Raw genomic sequence first — 21428 nt, forward strand, 5'->3', positions numbered from 1 at the left:
AGTTGTTCTGAACACTTTGGTTTCAGATGTGGCTACCAGAGTTGTTCTAAACTCTCTGGGTTCTGATGTGGCTACCAGAGACGTTCTAAACACTTTGGGTTCAGATGTGGCTACCAGAGTCGTTCTGAACACTTTGGGTTCAGATGTGGCTACCAGAGTTGTTCTAAACACTTTGGGTTCAGATGTGGCTACCAGAGTCGTTCTGAACACTTTGGGTTCTGATGTGGTTCCCAGAGTTGTTCTAAACTCTCTGGGCTGAGATGGCTACCTGATGTGTTTTGAAGGCCATGAGTTTAAACATGACTTCCTACCATGTTTATGGCTTCATGAGAGAAACGAATGAATAAAGACCTTCTCCATGGCGCGATTTTCAGGCGCTCTTGTTAAGTATAAGGAAGGCTCCCAGTTTTCAGTGTTATTAGATTTTCACAGAAATGACGTTTTCCTGGGTGTGTCTATTCTATCAAAGCACAAAAAATACAGAGAAGCGGTCTACTTTTTCAGGGCTCCTCGTATTGTCATTCAAGACTTCCAGGCACATAGCTGCGCAGATTGACAGCGCGAAGAGCCGAAAACATTTTAAAATAACTTTGTGCTGTTTCCACTATATGGTGCCAATGTTTTCATATGGGTGGGAGGTTCCATTAGGACGCTTGTAGTCCTAAAACTCGACAAGCGGCAATGTAGGAGTACACACTCATCAGTTACACATACCTGGAAATCTACTAAGTGCAACTTTATTTTATCGTGAAACACAAAATAAATACGGATAAAAGGAATAGTATGGGCAAAAAAGTAATTCTGGACAAATACATATGTAAATGTTGAAAAAAGAAGTACTTAAAACCGGGAGCTCAAATTATAAGAAATAATGTATTCAGATTAATGCTAAAAGTCTGATGCAGTTCCAGTGTGACGCTTTTGTTGTTACTAATAATGAAGCGGAATGCTGAAATCCTTCTCATTCATGATACTTTGCATTTTAAATGTGTCCTTACATGTACAGATTTGACAGGGAGGGCCCGGTCACGTGACAGGGGGGCACCAGGGCTGGGCTGTGCCAGGCCGTCGGAGCATTTCACTGATGGTGAATACCAGGCCCAGACCGTCCCTGCCACCTGCCCCCGTGCCCTGGGGGCGGTGGGTCACCGGCCTCGGCTCCAACTCAATGTGGCAGCTGCTCTAACCTCAGCCCAAGAATATCCGGGGTCAGGACCCCCGCAGAGGGCGCTGGTGGAGGGTCGTGCTCTCAGAGACCCCTCTGGACCCAGAAGAGCGCCTGGTGCCTCCTGGGGGTGCGGTGACCAACCGTCCGTTCACGGACAGTCCGTAATTTCGGCCGTCTGTCCGTTGTCCGTGAAGGATTCTTTAACGGACGCCATTTGTCCGTCATTTTAACCGGGCACCTGTCGCACCACCCTAAAGCCGGCTCAGCTTCCACCCACCTCCCTGCTTGACTCCGATGCTGCTGAGGTCGGGTGTAACAGACTCCGATGCTGCTGAGGCCGGGTAGAATAGACTCCGATGCTGCTGAGGTCAGGTGTAACAGACTCCGATGCTGTTGAGGCGCAGCTTCCACCCACCTCCCTGCTTGACTCAGATGCTGCTGAGGTGGGTGTAACAGACTCCGATGCTGCTGAGGTGGGGTGTAACAGACTCCGATGCTGCTGAGGTCGGTGTAACAGACTCCGATGCTGCTGAGTGCTGAGGTGGGGTGTAACAGACTCCGATGCTGTTGAGGTCGGGTGTAACAGACTCCGATGCTGCTGAGGTCAGGTGTAACAGACTCCGATGCTGTTGAGGCGCAGCTTCCACCCACCTCCCTGCTTGACTCCGATGCTGCTGAGGTCAGGTGTAACAGACTCCGATGCTGCTGAGGTGGGGTGTAACAGACTCCGATGCTGCTGAGGCCGGGTGTAACAGAGTCTGATGCTGCTGAGGCCGGGTGTAACCGACTCCCATGCTGCTGAGGCCAGGTTTAACAGACTCCGATGCTGCTGAGGTCGGGTGTAACAGACTCCGATGCTGCTGAGGTCGGGTGTAACAGAGTCTGATGCTGCTGAGGCCGGGTGTAACAGACTCCGATGCTGCTGAGGCCGGGTGTAACAGACTCCCATGCTGCTGAGGTCGGGTGTAACAGACTCCGATGCTGCTGAGGTGGGGTGTAACAGACTCCGATGCTGCTGAGGCCGGGTGTAACAGAGTCTGATGCTGCTGAGGCCGGGTGTAACAGACTCCCATGCTGCTGAGGCCAGGTGTAACAGACTCCCATGCTGCTGAGGTCGGGTGTAACAGACTCCGATGCTGCTGAGGTGGGGTGTAACAGACTCCGATGCTGCTGAGGCCGGGTGTAACAGACTCCGATGCTGCTGAGGTCGGGTGTAACAGACTCCGATGCAGCCCCAAAGCTCAGATCCCAGCAGCATTACCTTCAGATAGCAGACCTTATTGTTACTCAATTATTTTCAAATCGACCAGCCTTCGGGAGGATGGAGGCTAGAGACGACTTTTCCATGATTCGAACTCCTAACCTGCCAAACCCACTTCGAACAGGTGATAAACATTCAATGCATTAAGACACGCCTCCGACTTTAGACTGCAAGCTTCTATGCTTCCCTTTCAGATACCCCCTTGGACTTGTTTATCTTTAAATCGTACCCGGCATGCCCTCCTCCTACTATAGAGTGGCCCTTCACCCTACGGACAGGCTGCTTTGCAGAATAGGAAAAGTCATATTTTAATGTGTTTGTGTTTTCTTGGAGGCACACAGTAGCTTAAACAAAGAACCCATCTCTTTGATTTAAGCTGCAACTAGCTCTCCTGTGGGGCCTATATGGTAGAACTTGCATCTAAATGTGAATACTCTTGATAATTGAGGAGCGCGCTGCAATCTTTTTAAAACTCTAAAAAGTGAGGATTACCCCGAGGCAGCACGTGGTTCTCTTCACAGAGCAAATCTTAATTACTGTCACAAAAATGGAAGCAAACCCCGGTTCTTCAAACATGCAGTCTTTAATGTAATAAAATAAAGAAATGGCACAATCGCACCCACACTGATTAACAAAGTATGGAGGACAATCAGTTAAATCAGTTCTCTTGAAATATCTCCTTTAAGTACTGTACATCACAGTGGGGGGTGGCAAAACTAACATTTTGGAAAGAGAGCCTGTCTTCTTGTTGTCCTGCCCAGGAGGGGTGAGGAGCTCTACCCCACCCTGGAAGAGACCAAGATGATACTAGAATACTGCATGCCCACCCCTGTGCCCACCCTGGGTGCTTCCTTTGCCCGACCTGGATGGTTTCTGTCCCCCCCCTGTAGAGGATCCTGCCCCCCTGTGATGGCTCCTGTCTCCCCCCCCCATGATGGCTCATGCCCCCCGTGATGGCTCCTGTCCCCCCTATGATGGCTCCTGTCTCGCCCCCCCCCCCCCCCCCGTGGTGGATTCTGTCTCCTTCTTGGGTGGCTCCTGTCCCAGTCCTGAGATGGCTCCTGCAGCGAGGGTGAAGTTCTTGATGGGCCTCTTCTGCAACTCTGCAGACAAAGGCTCAGCTCAAAATTAATATGAAAAGGTGGGCGAGTGAGTAAGTGAAGGGATGGGTGGATTGCTGGATGAATTAGTGAAAGGGTGCATGGATGAATGAAAGATTGAATAGATGGATAATGAGAGAGGATGGATGGATTGATGAGTAAATGGAAGGATGGATGAGAGAAAAGGTAAATAGCTGGATGTATGGGTGGAAGGGTAGCTGGATGGGTAAAAGGGTGGATGGATGAGTGAAAGGATGGATGAGTGAAAAGGTGAAGGATGAGTGAAAGGATGGATGAGTGAAAAGGTGAATGATGAGTGAGTGGGTGGATGGATGAGTGGAATGATGGATGGATTGATGAATTGATAAGTGCAAGGGTGAATGGATGGACGGATTAGTGAAAGGGTGGATGTAAGGATGGATGAGTGAGTGAAAGGGAGGGGAGATGGACAAAAGGATGAATAATAGATGAGTGAAGGAGTGAAAGGATAGATGGATGAGAGAAAGGATGGAGGAGTGATAGGGTCAATGGATGGATTCATGAGTGGATGAGTAGATGGATGGGTGGGTGGATGGATGGAAGGAAGGATGGCTAAGTGAAAGGGTCAATGGAGAGAGAAAGGGAGGATGGATGGATGGGTGACTGAAAGGATGAGTGACTGGGTGGATGGATGAGTAAGTGAAAGGATGGTTGGATGGGTGAAAGGGTAAATGGCTGGATGGATGGATGAATGAATGAATGGATGGATAGACGAGTGGATGGATGAGTGTACAGATGGATAGGGTGAAAGGGTGGATGGATGGATAGTGTATGGATGAGTGACAGGGTGGATGGAGGGATGGATGAGTGAAATGATAGATGGAAGGATACATGATAGATAGGTTTGCAAATGGTTGAATATGTTTGGATGTAGATGGGCTTACTTATATACTATTACGCGACCTCCTCTGATGTCTGTAAAACTTACCATTTGTCTTGAATTTATGTCCTGAATTTTTACACTCACCGTCCTGAATTTGCACCAATGCCAGTTGGTCACCCTACCTGGCGGTGGACAGGGAGGGCGCCCCCTTCATGTGGCCAGAGCTGCCCAGTGTCGCCTTGTGTGTGGGGCTCTGGCGCCTCCTGGCGGCGGACAGGGAGGGCGCCCCCTTCCTGTGGCCAGAGCTGCCCAGTGCCTCCTTGTGTGTGGGGCTCTGGCGCCTCCTGGCGGCGGACAGGGAGGGCGCCCCTTTCCTGTGGCCAGAGCTGCCCAGTGCCTCCTTGTGTGTGGGGCTCTGGCGCCTCCTGGCGGCGGACAGGGAGGGCGCCCCCTTCCTGTGGCCAGAGCTGCCCAGTGCCTCCTTGTGTATGGGCCTGTGGCACCTCCTGGCGGTGGACAGAGAGGGCGCCCCCTTTCTGTGGCCAGAGCTGCCCAGTGCCTCCTTGTCTGTAGGGCTCTGGCGCCTCCTGGGGGTGGACAGGGAGGCCGCCCCCTTCCTGTGGCCAGAGCTGCCCAGTGCCTCCTTGTGTATGGGCCTGTGGCGCCTCCTGGCGGTGGACAGGGAGGGCGCCCCTTCCTGTGGCCAGAGCTGCCCAGTGCCTCCTTGTGTATGGGCCTGTGGCGCCTCCTGGCGGTGGACAGGGAGGGCGCCCCCTTCCTGTGGCCAGAACTGCCCAGTGCCTCCTTGTGTAAGGGGCTGTGGCGCCTCCTGGCGGTGGACAGGGAGGGTGCCCCTTCCTGTGGCCAGAGCTGCCCAGTGCCTGACTGTAGGGCTGTGGCGCCACCTGGCGGTGGACAGGGAGGGCGCCCCCTTCCTGTGGCCAGAGCTGCCCAGTGTCGCCTTGTGTGTGGGCCTGTGGCGCCTCCTGGCAGTGGACAGGGAGGGTGCCCCCTTCCTGTGGCCAGAGCTGCCCAGTGCCTCCTTGTGTAAGGGGCTGTGGTGCCTCCCGGCGGTGGACAGGGAGGGCGCCCCCTTCCTGTGGCCAGAGCTGCCCAGTGTCGCCTTGTGTGTGGGCCTGTGGCGCCTCCTGGCAGTGGACCGGGAGGGTGCCCCCTTCCTGTGGCCAGAGCTGCCCAGTGCCTCCTTGTGTATGGGGCTGTGGCGCCTCCTGGCGGTGGACAGGGAGGGCCCAGGGCCCCGAGGTGGCATCAGAGCCAGTACCGGTACCCTCCTCCTGCGACATACATTTGTGACGCACTAACCCATCTGCCAAATTCTAAATCGTGCACAGAGTTTTGTAAATACCTTGACAAAGCCAAAAGGCTAACAGTCGATGCCGGACCGGTTGGCGTTGCCACCGTCTGTTCATCTTTCTCTCTGTGCTGTGGCATACTTTGTTCAAACTTTCAAATGAATATTGCTTCCTGCAGACGATACACAATTCGTATTTAGGTCACGATCAATTCCTTAGCCCCGGAAGCGAATATCAACTTCGCTTCCCATCACTCAGAACGAAGGAAGCCTAAAAATGTGTTTTGTTTATCCTGCAAAAACGGAGCTTCTTCAGATCAAAAACAACAAGCATTTACAATGCAATGGTCTCGGCAATATTATAGGTAGAGCTATTGGTATTGCTCATTATTTTTTTATCATTTTTGTATCCCTAAATAAATGGCATTGTCATTTCTATTGGCATTAGCTTTTTTTTGCATATGTGATACCTATTGCATTAGCAGAGAGAGAGTGAGGTAGTGAGATAGAGAGAGAGAGTGAGGTATTGAAATAGAGAGTGAGGTAGTGAGAGAGAGTGAGGTAGATAGAGAGTGAGGTAGTGAGAGAGTGAGGTAGTGAAAGAGTGAGGTAGTGAGGGAGAGGGATGTTATGATGTAGTGATATATAAGCATAGAGTGATGTGATGTAGTGAGATAGAGAGAGAGAGGTAGTGAAAGAGAGAGTGAAAGTGAGTTAGTGAGATAGAAAAAGTGAGGTAGTGAGATAGAGAGTGATTGAGGTAGCGAGTGAGAGAGAGTGAAGTTGTGAGGTTGTGAGCTAGAGAGTGAGGTAGTGATGTTTTGAGAGAGAGAAGTTGTGAGGTAGTGAGATAGAGTGGAGTAGTGAGGTAGAGAGAGTTATGTAGTGAGAAAGAGTGAAGTAGTGAAACAGTGATGTAGTGAGGGAGAGGGATGTTGTGAGGTAGTGAGATGTAAGCAGAGTGGTGTTGTGATGTAGTGAGATAGAGAGAGGTAGTGAAAGAGACAGTGAAAGTGAGTTAGTGAGATAGAAAGAGTGAGGTAGAGAGATAGAGAGTGAGTGATGTAATGAGTTAGAGAGAGAGTGAAGTTGTGATATAGAGAGTGAGGTAGTGAGAGAGTGAGGTAGTGATCTTTTTAGAGAGAGAAGTAGTGAGATAGTGAGGTAGTGATATAGATAGAGGGGAGTAGTGATGTATAGAGAGTTATGTAGTGAGAGAGAGTGAGGTAGATAGAGTGTGAGGTAGTGAAAGAGTGAGTTAGAGAGTGAGAGGTATTTTCTGACGTAGTGAGATAGAAACAGTGAGTGATGTTGTGAGGTAGTGAGAAAGATTGAGGTAGTGAAAGAGAGAGTGAGGTAGTGAGGGATGTTGTGCGGTATTAAGATAGAAACAGAGAGTGATGTAGTGAAGTAGTGAGATAGAGTGAGGTAGTGAAAGAGTGATTGTAAGTGACTTAGTGTATTTGAGAGAGAGAGTGAGGTAGTGAGATAGAGAGTGTGAATTAGTGATTTAGAAAGGCAGGCATTTTTAAGTTCAGCTCTTTCCTGAAAGGAGAATAACATCTCCTTGTGATGGCATTGATCGGTTTAAAGTTCTCGCTCAAACTTTTAAGGTACCTTAAAGGCTAACCTTTTGAAAGGATATGGGTTTGTGCGTTTTTGGTCAAAAATGAATCCTGGTTAGAAGCACCCACGTTTCTTCTTCTGAGCAGTATCAGGCATTGGAGAGCAGCGTCCTGTATCCTCTGAAGAGCACAGCTTTCTGGCCCAGTCCCTAAAATTCTGTCATCCAAAGTACTGCCAAAGAGCAACCCTCAGAATTGGACAAATGTTTTTCAAGGAAGGCTCAGAACATTCCTGGTGGGGGGGGGGGGGGGTGGGGATGTCCTCGCGCTACAGGCTTCATGTTTTCTACTCTTTTATGGCACATCCGTCACCACACTGCAAGGTAAGAGGGTATATCTATAGACCTTGCTCCTTTTGAAACCAGCTTTCCAAAACGTTTCATTTTTTTTCACCAAAATGGTGGGACAACGATACTAAAAAGACCGGCGACTACATCTCTGACCCCAGCAAGAAATGCAGAGACGTCAGAACCTAATTCTAGGGGCCCGTTTGAAAGAAATACTGCAAACTCCAATACTTTAGACAATTTGCACTGCCTCTCCCCAGCTTCAGATCCTGCCCTCGCAGAAGTATAGCGCTTGCCTTCCTTTCTGCCGCAATACACGCCTAACTAACCATCTGGCGCGGACGCTATAAATACAAACTTCGTTTGGGCCCAGCTCTGCTTGACTCTAGGTTTTAACTTTTAGAAATCCTCCCGTTAAGTCTCATTACAAGGTTTGTTCAATTGTATTTGCGAGTGAAGGGCTGGGGCCCGAGACGCAACGCGCAGGATGTGTACTTCAGAATCTGCCGCGCCCCGGGCCTGTGCACGAGCGGGCAAAGTCTACCCACCTCCAGCCACCGAGAACCCGGTGAAATCTTATCACCTCGCCACGGAGAGGATTACTGCACTCCCATGGAAACCAGGCGAAGAATTCCGCTGCTTTCGACATCAGAGTAAAACAAGATCCTCACGGCCCGACGATAGCTACAAAATGGCGGATGGAAGCTTCAAACTTTTTCGGATTCGGGGGCGTGTTCCTGCTGTTCTAAAAGGGCGTGGCTAAAAAGTGGAAAGAACAGCAAAAACACGCCCCCGAATCTGAAAAAGACGGAGCCTATTTGGAGGGACGGCTCTCTCCTCCAACGGCGGGCCTCCGTTTAGGAAGCCAGCCAATGGAGGAGAAGCAAAAAGAGAGGCGGGCTAAGGAGCCACTCTAGGAAACATTAAATCTCGACTTCCGGTTCTGCCTTCGGCAGACCGGTAGTCCTCGACCTAAAAATCAAATATCAGAATGGGAGCGTTCCCTCTGGCCTCCTTCCCTGGCGACTGCGCAGGCGCATTGTCGAGAGTTTGTGGCCTGGAGGCCGCAGTGAACCCCTGTAAGTCCCTCTAGCCACAAATCGCCGCAGTTACACAATTTAGTTTTTACCTTCTTAGGATAATGAAGAGAGTTCTCTCCTCCAGTGGCGGCCGGCATGGCTCGCGGGTGGCAGGGCGGTGCAGGGCCGGGCAGGTTGGGTTGGCGCAGGGCCGGGTAGGTTGGGGCGGCGCAGGGCCGGGCAGGTTGGGTTGGCACAGGTCGCAAAGTAAAAAAAAGTTTTTAAAAGACACAAAATAAACACTTTCCTTGCCGCCGGGTCCGCGTCTCTGCTCTCCTGCGTCCGACTCCAGGAACAGGAAGCAGGCAGCCAGGCTCCCCTGACCAATCACAATGCTGCAATGGAGGGGTGGGCATGTTCTCCACGCAGGCTGTAATGAAATCTGCATGGAGAAGAGGGAAAGTGCGCATGACTGGTTTGGACGGCCGGAGAGGGCCGGCCAGACAGTCATTTCACACTTAGGAGTGGGCAAGCCCCTCCTCCCCTGCTCTGCAGCCCCACCCCCTCACGCAAGCTGTCGCAGCAGGAGGACAAAATAAAATGATAATAACGTTGCGTTATTTTTTTATTTTTTCCTTTCTTTTACTGCTGCAGAGCAGTGGGACGACGCTCCTCCGCCTTAGCTGGGAAGCCGCCACTGCTCTCCTCCCTTCTCTTCCCCATGAAGTCTCAGTAGCTGGCTCCTAAATCCAATCTAAGCCAGACTTCCAGATACAGGCACCACCTGTCTCCAGCGCATCCCTAGCCCCATCTTTGGGATTTAACTTAACCTCAAGTAGTCGGAGTGTGAGTCGATTACAGAAAGTAACTCCGACGTCTCCCCGTAGGCAATAGAGTCAATCCGAAGCTCCCTGGTTACTCCACCGCCTCAAAGAGAGTCAATCTGAAGCTCCCTGGTTACTCCACCGCCTCAAAGAGAGTCCATCCGAAGCTCCCTAGTTACTTCGCCGCCTCAAAGAGAGTCAATCTGAAGCTCCCTGGTTACTCCACCGCCTCAAAGAGAGTCCATCCGAAGCTCCCGGGTTACTCCGCCGCCTCAAAGAGAGTCAATCTGAAGCTCCCTGGTTACTCCACCGCCTCAAAGAGAGTCCATCCGAAGCTCCCTGGTTACTCCGCCGCCTCAAAGAGAGTCAATCTGAAGCTCCCTGGTTACTCCACCGCCTCAAAGAGAGTCAATCCGAAGCTCCCTGGTTACTCCGCCGTCTCCCTGTAGGCCACAGGATCAGTCCAAAGCTGTCTGGTTACTCCGCCGTCTTCCTGTAGGCCACAAGATCAGTTCAGAGCTGCCTGGTTCCTCCGCCGTCTCCCTGTAGGCCGCAGGATCAGTCCAAAGCTGCCTGGTTCCTCCGCCGCCTCCCTGTAGGCCGCAGGATCAGTACAAAGTTGCCTGGTTCCTCCGCCACCTCCCTGAAGGCCGCAGGATCAGTTCAAAGCTGCCTGGTTCCTCCACCGTCTCCCTGTAGGCCGCAGGATCAGTTCAAAGGTGCCTGGTTCCTCCGCCGCCTCCCTGTAGGCCGCAAGATCAGTTCAAATCTGCGTGGTTCCTCCGCCGTCTCCCTGTAGGCCACAGGTTCAGTTCAAAGCTGCCTGGTCCCTCCACCGCCTCCCTGTAGGCCAGAGAGTCAGTTCAAAGCTGCCTGGTAACTTCATAAAGTCTTCTGTGCCCGGCGTCTTTCTCTCCCAGATACTGTGGAGTAAATTCTCCCAAATTTAACATCCCAAAATAACTCAAACATGGTGCGTTCGATGCTTCTCAGCCCCAGGCCCTCCGCTCCAGAGCTCTGGTCCTCTCTCCTGAGTGCAGGCGCCAAGCTCCTGAACTTTAGAAAACAGCCGATACCTTGGCTGTCGGCCAGGGAGGTAAGGACACGCTTTACCAGAGGACATTGTTCTTAAATAAAACCTCGTGAAAGGTCCCTTTGTGGCACGAGCTGCGCGCCCTCTCTGCAGCGGGTTCACCTTGTAAAAGACAATAATAATGTCTCCCAGAAGCCCCCTGCCACACACTCCAGGCACTGTCTTCATCCGGCTTCATAAATCCAGGGTCGCACATTCAGGAACTCGGTTTGATATGTTTGTCTGAATAAAACAACACAACAAAGGTAATGCATTCATCTTCCAGCTCAAATATCACATATTTAGAAACCTGTAGGCAAGTCATTTTTGTAAACAAATGTTTTTAAAGCCGCAGAGGGAGTCCCAGCCTCGGCGTCAGCCTGGTCCTGGGGGGGGGGGGGGGGGGCACACGTGGCAATGCCCCTTTCCAGGTCCTTGGCCCATTCACAAAGATAATGCCACCCATGCGCCCAGGTTCCATGGTGTCAAGGTCACTGTTTGACCCGCGCCGCAGACAGGCGAGTGATGTGGCCACCGTCCCTGGACCTGGCCCACCCTGGGGCCAGTCCGGCTCCGTATCCTCCGCGGAGGTGGGCGGATCCCAGCAGTACCTGGAGTTGTAAAACAACATATTTTACAGCGTCTGCCGCCGTACAGCGGAGATGAGTGAAAAGCCCTGATTTATTCCACTCGGCTGAGCCCCAATGCCCCTCTGAAGGAGAGGTGTTACCAGGGCCGCGAACAATTGAGAGGTTTGTAAAGAGGGATTTACAATGTGAGGCTAGCGGGGCCCAGCGCCTAGAAGCAGGATGGAGTAACGAGAGGAGGGCTCCTGGAGGACTCTATTTTGCTATATACATTTCTGCATCCTGAGTACTCCAAGCCTCCTGTTTTTCATTTTATATATTTTTTTGCTTTTGCTGTTAAAGCTTATTTGCTATTTGAACAACATACCGCGAATTGTATTTTTATCTGTTTATTGCCCGTTTTTCTAGGTTTAGCTTCTTTGCTATTTGTACAGCGCTCTGATCTCCAGACGCGTCATGATCAATAAATAAACTCTTCAGCGCAGTCTCCCAAGAGTGAATTCTGGAGGTTGAGTAAGGCGGTTCAAGCAGAAGGTAGCAAAACAAGCACTTGCAATGCAACAGGTCTCGCATCAGTTAGAGTTACAGATTTTGGCATTGTTTATACTTTGCTGAATTTGTTTTTTTGTGTGCACTGAATGTGTTTGCTAACTACAGTTTTGTATGTATCTGTGGAGTAAGTATGTGTATTATACCTTTAGTCTTTAGTGTTGGTGGCAATAAGTTTATGTAGCAGTAGTATGCAGGGTGAGTATCGCATTAAATATTTGCTGGTGTACAATATTATATGTAGTATTAGACAGGGTAGCAATAATGTGTATTTGTAGTTGTGTTCTAGTATCATTTGTAGATAGTATTGTGCTGTAAAATTTGGTATGTGTTTATATATATATAGCGAGGGACGCAGCGAAATGTTGTGTATTTTCGCAAGATAAATAACTGAAAAAGGGAAGCCAGGAAAGGATAGGAAATGAAAGGAGGATGGGACGATGGAAAGAACAGAAAGAAACAAAAGGGGGCGAAAAATAGCGAGCAATGAAAAAGCTAAAAGTAGAGAACAGAAAAAAAGGATTGAAAGGAGGAAAAATGAACCAAAAGTAGCAACAATGCCAAGCAGGCTCTGGAAGGAAAAAGAAAGCGAGAACAAAAATAAAATCAAAGGACGTGAGAAATAAACACCAAAATGAAAGAAAGTAAAATAGAGAGAATGGAATAAAGAAAATTTAAGAGAGAAAGAAAGAAAACAACAAAGAAAGAAAATAAGTAAATCCATGTTTTTGCGCTCACTCTAGGAATATCCACTGAACGCGACCCTCGCATTATTGCTATTTTTATGGTACTTTTCTGAGTTTTTTATAATCGCATTTGTTTACAAGGTTGCTAAAGCTCTCGGAGGAGAGAGTTCAAGTTAAGCACAGTTGGCGGCTGACAAGGTTTGAGCGTCCTTAAAGGTACGCAAATGTGCATTAAATCATCACAGACGGTCAACATTTACCTATGGTTTCTGCTTCAACTGTTTATAAGAGGCGGGGACCGGACTATAAGGACCGATTCACACCGTGTCTAATTGTGCGCACAGAGTTAGTGCTGTACAGTGAAAGGGGGCTCTTTTTTAATAAATCTAGGTGTGTAAATGGAGCAGGATGTGTACTGCCCTATGGAAGGACACGCGGTGAGCACACAGTGTACATACATGCACACGCACACACACCTTTTAAACAATCCATAGCTTTGCATACACCTTACCAATGTATTTTCTCCAACGGTTAAAATATTATTTATATGAATGGTTGCTTGTAGATTTATGTAATTCTTTATATGACATTAAAATAATAAAATTCCTTGTATATACAAATGTGTACTGTTCTGTATGTTCTCTGTGGCAGCTTGCGAAGCCCCTGGTGTCATGGATGTTTAAATGCATGTTACATTAAAAACCAACACATAATGTGCGCATTTTCCGACAAAGGAAGGGTTTCTGCAGGATAACAAAAGGCAGGCTGGTGGTATAATAATAAAGGGTGCCAGTACAGCGAAGTGATGGTTATCACTAAAATGTAGTATTTAGCCACAGAACGCCAAGATACATGTTATTGTGTCTAAAAATGCAGACAACGAACGCCAAGAATGCTCCCTGAAAAGCGCGAGCAAGTCTGAGCAAAATATCCAGTCAGGGTGGGCGGGGCCTAAGGGAGACAAGGCGGACACGAACGCCGAGAGTGCTTCCTGATAAGCGCGGCCGCTATTGCACTAAAATGAAGTATTTAGCTACACCTGATAAGCGCGGCCATTATTGCAATAAAATGAAGTATTTAGCCACAGAACGCCAAGATGCATGTTATTGTGCCCAAAAATGCAGACAACGGACGCCGAGAATGCTTCATGAAAAGCGCGAGCAAAATATCCCGTCAGGGTGGGCGGGGCCTAAGGGAGACAGGGCGGACATCAACCCTGCTTCTAGAGAAGCCGGACACAAAACCAACGACAATAGATCTCGCCAAGGCGACACAGCGCATGCGCTGCAACGCAGGCGAGACCTAAAAAAGGGGGACACACATCTACGGCGGACCTCTCAACCACACCTAACACACAGTTCCAGTTAGTATAGTTTGGTGCACTTCAATTCCAATATCAGCCATTGTGTGATAATACTGCAGACTGAGCAGAGTAATCCTTAAAATGAAAAAATTGAATGGTGCACCCACAGAAAGACAGATTAGCACATTTTCAATTCAATTTTTTTGAAAACTTCTTCCTTTATTTGATTCTAATTTTAAAATGTAAAATCCAAAAACAAAGCATCCATCCAACGTGTTTCGTTGGCAAGCTATTATGTTAAGTTCCAACAGAAGAAGAGATACCAGTATCCCCCATCCAATACCAGGATCAGTATCGAAAACGCACTGTCCACATCCGGACATCAGATGGGATACTGGTACCCCCGCTTCTTTTGGAACTTAACATAAGAGCCTGCCAGTTTGGATGCAGTAGGCCATATTAGACTGAATGATCAAAAGCCATACACGACCATCTAAACGTGGATATTATTGAATGACACCGAACAGGTTATAAGAAAAAGCACTGATGAAGTCCAATTAAGTTTGAACAAACACGTTGGCTAGATGCTTTCGTTTTTGGATCTTACATTTTAAAATGAGTATCAAATAAAGGAAGAAGTCTACTAAAAAATGGTCTTGAACATTTGTGGATCTGTCTCTCTGTGGGTGCACCACTCAATTCTTTCTGTTCATGCAGAAGGTGACTAATGCATCAGATCTGCCTCCCCCCGGTAGGCAGGACGGCTTCTCTGAGAGCCTCCATGTCCAAGTGCTAGCAGGAGTAATGTCCACATTGGGTGGTGGAGGAAGCGGTGGAGGAAGACGGTCACGTGACCTCTGTCCAGTGACGTCATCACGGTGCCCCAGAGTAGGAGGGCTCTCAGTCTTTCATCCATGTACCAAAGCGAGAGGGTAAGGCTGCACCAGCCTTCACGAGGGGCGACGCATACTTCTGGTGGGTCCATGAGTGGCTGGTGCCAGGTTCCTGGGATCTCCTAGCCCCCTGAACCCCGGCTGCACTGGATTTACGCATCCTCAAGGCCTACTACCAGAGGGCTGAGTTATATCTATCGTCCTACAAGATGGGTGTGTCCGTAATATCGACTATTGCAATATTGTGGTGCAAGTGCATATAGACACGTATAGATTCATCATACTTCACTTCACACCATTATACACTGATGATACGTGTGTCACCAATGGACATAGGTGTGGAGTTAAGAACAGAGACTCCAAACTTAGCTATCCTTTCCTTCATAATATTGTGAGACGCATGTACATAAAGACGCGTATAGATTCACCATACTTAACTCCACACCGACATACCTTGATGATACGTGTGTCACCAATGGACGTAGATAAGGAGTTAGAACAGTGACTGCGCACTGAGCTATCCTGGCGTTCACAATATTGTGATAATAGGTATTGTGAATATGATGATTTTATAGGACGCCATTTTGTCGTCCGTGTCTCCGTCTTGGTGTCAAGAAGGCCACATGCAGGATTATTGCTAAGAGATGCATTATTTACAAGGGTGCAGTGTGTCCTGTACCATTCCTCACTCTTCCTCTCTCTTGCAGGGCTGCACCTGACACCGGAGCAGGCCCTGGTGGCCCCGTCTGCCAGGAAGCGTCATGCTGATCAATCTAACCATGGGCGCCAAGGAGATTCACTTTCTGGACAATTCTATGGAGGATTATAATGAGATGGTGATGCACGGCATGGTGGGAGACCCTGCTGCCGTGCCTCCCCACCCAACATTCACCCAGGACTGTCCACCCGCACCACCACTGCCACCCACACCTCCTCCACCCCCACCCAATGCACCCCCTGCCCCTGAAACTTGCGTCTTTCAGAAGTTTGGTGCGCGGCGCAGATCCAAGCTGCGGAACTTTAACTGGGACGCGATCCCCCAGGAGCGCGTACAGGGCAGACGCAGCCTATGGAGCATCGAGCAGAGCTTGGAGGACCTCCAGATCGACACTGGGCGGATCGAGGAGCTGTTCGCTCGGCGGGAGGAGGAGCCTGTAGCTCGCCCCGGATCGTGGAGGGCCCAGAGGACCCAATCACTGGCGGAGGCTCCAGTGCAGAAGGTTAGTGCCAGCTACTGTTCAATCGTCACACTGAGGCCTGCAGGTGATATTGTGTCAGTAATACCTGCTGGACAATCCTCACACTGAGGCAGCGGATGGTATTGTGTGAGTGACCCCTGATGGACAATCCTCACACTGGGGTCAACGTATGGTATTGTGTGAGTGACCTCTGATGGACAATCCTCACACTGAGGTCAGCGGATGGTATTGTGTGAGTGACCTCTGATGGACAATCCTCACACTGAGGTCAGCGGATGGTTCTGTGCAGTTCCTCATGTAGCGTCAGTGAGTGCTCTATTGTGATGTCTTGATTACTTACCGGTAATCGCCATTTCTCTTAGTCCTCTTCGTCCTCGTCAGTCATTGCACAATGAGGTGGAGTCACCTCATAGTGTAATGACTGTGACAAAGGATGTAGTGGTAATGGGTAACTCAGCGGGGTAAGCAAGCGACTGACCCCACGTCACTCTAATCACATCCCCAACTTTTAGTCACTTTTGCTCTAACCTTACTTTTACATTGAACTTAACGCTAATTGTAGCTTTAACCAGAGCACCAACCAGTAGTGGCTCCTTTTCCCCCCACCGCACCCCCTCCACCCGCCCCCCCGGTATTTATCTGGGTTTGCTGCCACTGTAAAGACACTCTACACCATTCTACTCTACTTCACTCTATGAAACTGTAGGACACTCCACTCTCGGCCACTCCACAAGAGACTACTTCCCTCTACAATACTACACTCTTCGAAACTCCACTCTAGGCCATTTAACTCAATGCCCCTCCACTCTATTCCCCTCCATTTTACAACACAACACTCTACTCTACGACACTCCACTCTGCAACCCTCTGACACGCAACTCCATTCTACAGTACTCTACTGTAAGACACTCCCCGACAGTCCACTGCACTCTACGACTCTCTATCAGTCAATCAAACATTTGTAAAGCTCGCTACTCACCCATGAGGGTCTCAAGGCGCTGGGGGGGGAGGGAGGGGGGGTGAGAGCAGCTATTGAGCAAACAGCCAGGTCTTGAGGCATCTCCTGAAGGCCAGTAGGTCCTGGGTCTGACATAAGTGGATGGGGAGGGTGTTCCATGTCTTGGCGGCTAGGTGGGAGAAGGATCTGCCGCTAGCGGTTCTTCGGTGGATGCGTGGGACGGTTGCGAGGTCAGCGGAGCGGAGCTGGTGGTTGGTGGTGTAGAAGGTTAGTTGATTGTTGAGGTATGCTGGTCCGGTGTAGTGGAGTGCTTTGCGAGCGTGAGTGAGGAGCTTGAAGGTGATCCTCTTGTTGACGGGGAGCCAGTGAAGGTACCTCAGGTGGGCGGTGATGTGGCTGTGGCCATGGATGTCAAGGATGAGGCGTGCGGAGGCGTTCTGTATGCGTTGGAGTCTCTTCTGGAGTTTGGCTGTGGTTCCTGCATAGAGGACGTTACCGTAGTCCAGCCTGCTGCTGACGAGGGCCTGGGTGACCGTCCTTCTGGTTCCGGTGGGGATCCATCTGTAGACCTTGCGAAGCATACGGAGGGTGTTGAAGCAGGAGGAGGAGACAGCGTTGACTTTTTAGTTCATTGACAGCGAAGAGTCCAGGATGAACCCCAGGTTGCGTGCGTGGTCGGTGGGTGTCGGAGCAGTTCCCAGTGAGGCCGGCCACCAGGAGTCGTCCCAGGCGGTGGGGGTGGAGCTGAGGATGAGGACCTCCGTCTTGTGCGAGTTGAGTTTCAGGCGCTGCTCTTCATCCATTCAGCGACGGCCTTCATCCCTTCGTGGAAGTTGGTTTTGGCGGTGGCAGGGTCTTTGGTGAGGGAGAGGATGAGCTGGATGTTGTTGTCGGCTTATGAGACTATGTTGAGGTTGTGCAATCGGACGTTGTTGGCGAGTGGTGTCATGTAGACGTTGAAGAGGGTCGGGCTGAGGGATGATCCTTGGGGTACGCCGCAGGTGATCTTGATGGCTTCTGATCGGAATGGAGGGAGGCGGACTCTAGGTTCTGTTGGGGAGGAAGGAGGTGATCCAGTCCAGGGCTTTGTCGCGGATCCCTGCGTTGTAGAGGTGTGTGCAAAGGGTGTGGTGGCAGACGGTGTCGAAGGCGGCCAAGAGGTCCAGGAGGATGAGGAACGCGGTCTCGCCGTTGTCCAGCAGGGCCCTGGCGTCATCGGTGGGTGCAATGAGGGCAGTTTCGGTGCTGTGGTTGCTGCAGAATCCGGATTGGGATGAGTCCAAGGTGGTGTTCTCTTCGAGGAATTGGGTCATTTTTCTGTTGGCGATCTTCTCGATGACTTTCGCTGGGAACAGGAGCAGGGAGATGGGCCAGAAGTTGTTGAGGTCCTTTGGGTCTATGCCACTCCAATCTATGGCACTCTATGCCACTTTACTCTACACTTTGCCACTCGCCTCTAGGACTCTTTATTTCCCTCTGCACCACTCTAATCTGCGTCTGTCCACCCTAATCCATGACACTCCACTCTATGCCATCTACACCACTCAACGACACCCCACTCTATGCCATCTACAACAGTCAATGACCCTCCACTCTATTCCACTCATCTCCATGACACTCTATGTCGCTCTACTCTACCCCACTCCACTCTCCTCTAACATTTAGCCATGCTCAACACCAGCCACACTGCTGTACAGCATGGCTAAAACACATTGGCTAAGCTAATGGCTCTTGCATAGGTGAAACCTATTGGATTTGCCAATGCTTGCGTTTTCCATTTGCTAGAAGCTGACACGTCCATTGTAGGCACAGACACTACATCTGACTCCATCTTTAACAGACCCATAGATAGCCTGCGATGGCTTCAAGGTTTCCTAGGCTGTGCCGGGCCGGTCACTCTATGCTCAGGCAGGTCACTGTGGGCCTTTGCCATATTTGAAAACAGTCGAACTTGAGTTGTCAGTGGCTGGTGTTCTCCTAGATGAAGCTCTCTTCATACACAGCTATTGAACAGTGGTGGGGACACCATCTTCCCTGACTAGCCCGAATTCCCAAGTTCTGTCTCTGCGGGGCTTTGTGTCCTCCCTGGTTGCCCTACCTCCCCAGGGTCCACCGACCTCTATTCTTAATGCAAAGTATTCACTTCTCCTCGCTTTTCTTGAACAAATTGATTGCCCACTCATTATTTGAATATTTGAAAAGATATATATTCATAATTGTTGCCGAGGACATCAAGGCACGCTGGCTCAAAACTTTCATCACATATATTTAATGCAGTTTTATGTAGCGTGAACTTTACCCAAAGGTACCAGGTAAGTTACAAAAGGTACACAAGATAGACTAAACACACCAACAAGTTACACACAAACAGTTACAAAGGTACACAAGATAGGCTGAGCACGCTAAAAAGTGCCATATTTATATTGTAAAAAATAAAAGGTGTCAGCGTTAGGTTAAACAGGAGTAAAATACATTGTTCATATGATGCAATCAACAAGAGCAAACAATTGATCAGAACTGCAGCACCTTCCTTGATATATATGTACAGAAAATAAAATGTCCATAAAATCCTGGACGAATTAATTTAGCATGAGAGATGTCAATGGTCCCAATGGTTGGTTAATAATTTCTTTTTTTTCAATCAAGAACCACCAGCCAATGCATTTCGTCCTAATCTAGTAGGACTTCTTCAGGGCAATTGTAATCATGTAACGCAAGTAACCGCAAAGATGACCATCCAATAACAGAAAACCACAAAATTTCTTTAAATGAGACTTCTCATCAGAGTAAAAGGACAGATGCCATTTGATATTTCCATAATTAGAACCTTGGGTATTTTACTAATAGTTCCCAACGGGATATTGTTAAAGAATTGCCCTAAAGAAGTCCTACTAGATTAGGACGAAACGCGTTGGCTGGTGGTTCTTGATTGAAAATAAAGAAATTATTAACCATGCAACCATTGGGACCATTGACTTCTCTCGTGCTAAATTGATTCGACCAGGATTTCATGGACATTTTATTTTCTGTACATATATATCAAGGAAGGTGGTGCAGTTCTGATCCACTGTTTGCTCTTGTTGTTCCTGTTTACAGGAAGCACCCTTAGACAGGGGATGCTTTCGGAAATCTGCTCACGTTGAGTTTGTTGATACAATTTTTTGTGATTTCATTGGTCAAAATTTTCTAAATTGGTGCTGCGTTAGTGTTCTTTGGCCCACTGTCCAATTCTTTGTTGTATTATGATGCAATCAACACTTTACCCCAATCCCAATGCATTTCGGGCTTTTCTCCCCGGAAGCCCTTCTTCAGGATGTTACTACTTCCGGTCTTAAGGAGGGGGGGGGGGGCAGTCGGGCGCCACAGCCTTATCCAACGGGTATTCTCCCCTGGAGCGTGCGCAAAGGAAGGTCTTGAGCACGTGACGTTCCTTCCGTGTGACGTTAAACGTCACTACGACAACCTTTTTCTGCACGTGCTCAAGGTAAGAATGCGCCTGAAACCCAAAGGGCCCCGTCCGCGGACATAAAGAAAGGACTGTGTTCTCGAGCTCCTGCCGCTTCCGGTGCTTCCAGGGTCAGGCGGGGCGGGCAGGCCTGTCCTTTGGCATGTGCTGCAGCAGAAGGGCAGAAATGTAAAATAAGCCCTTCTGTTGAGTGAGGGGCATACAGGCGGCGTTGAGGGAGCTGTGCAGAAGTGTGCTCATCCTGATGAAGCCCCTCAAGACTTTCGGATAACATGCTGTCTTGTATGGCTGCTGAAATGCGTGAAGCTGGCTGGACAGGGACAGATGGATGAATTCCTGCTGAGACTGGTGGCCGCTCCTGAGTGTCCTGCTTTAGAGCTCGTCGGAGTCCCTTGTTTGTTGACATGGGTGCGACCACAGCTAGTTGTGATGTAGTGTGTGTAGTAACACATGTATTGTTATTTGTTACTACGATTATCATTGCCACTGTTATTGTTACCATTCCAACATTCAATTTGCACGTAAAACAGCGACAGTGTAACAGATACACGTGCAGTATATCAAATGATGTCACCTCGACTGACATTGAATTGAGCGATATGTTGTACGACGAGCTTCCCGCTGTTTCTACGCTTTCTTATAGAAGAAAGTTATCACAGGTTCTTAGCATCTAGCAGAACACGTGATATATTCCTGTTATTTTAATTTACTCCTGTCAAAAGGCCCAAGGAAGGGGTTTATATGTCAGCAAAGCACTGACATCCTCAGAGTGTTCACGTGTGTTGGTATTTGTGTGGCAGGAGACAATACATACCCCCACGGGTCGTGGAAGGGCGCGAGCCACACGTGCAGCCCGTGTTTGGCCCATGGTGCGAGCCTTAGTCTTCCAAAAGACTCTGAAGTCTTGGGCGCCAAATGCCTTGAATGCGGGTCTGAGCGAGTTCTCCTCAGGGGAGCAGGCGCCAGGGTTTCATGAACGATGATGAGCCCGAATTATCTATGATTTTGGAAAAAGGGACATCTGCTTCGTTCGCAAGATGAGGGACCGCTGCAGTTAGTAACGAGAAGACCACCATCTCCAGACCAGAGGTTCCTCCATCTCTCATGGTGAAGAACAACCAGGACCCAGGCTGCCAAGAAGTCCAAATATGTCCAAGAGCACTCAGTTCATGCATCTGACTCTCGCGCCTTCCACCTCGAAAGAGGAGAAGAAGCCATCCGCACTTGAACTACAACCACAACGGACAGCAGCGAAGA

At 49.4% G+C, this 21428-nt stretch overlaps 1 protein-coding gene across 2 annotated transcripts in view; it reads left to right on the forward strand.

Moving 5' to 3' along the window:
• LOC146829731 (uncharacterized) overlaps positions 1 to 21428 on the forward strand; it is a 170483-nt gene that overhangs the window by 14969 nt on the left and 134086 nt on the right. For both annotated transcript variants that reach the window (XM_085608453.1, XM_085608454.1), the window contains exon 2: positions 15256 to 15768. In XM_085608453.1, the coding sequence (XP_085464579.1) occupies positions 15310 to 15768 (459 nt within the window). In that variant the 5' untranslated portion in view covers positions 15256 to 15309. The remainder of the gene's footprint in view (positions 1 to 15255; positions 15769 to 21428) is intronic.

This window comes from Triturus cristatus, chromosome 5_2 (genome assembly GCF_964204655.1).
Source record: "Triturus cristatus chromosome 5_2, aTriCri1.1, whole genome shotgun sequence".
Taxonomy (NCBI): Eukaryota; Metazoa; Chordata; class Amphibia; order Caudata; family Salamandridae; genus Triturus; species Triturus cristatus.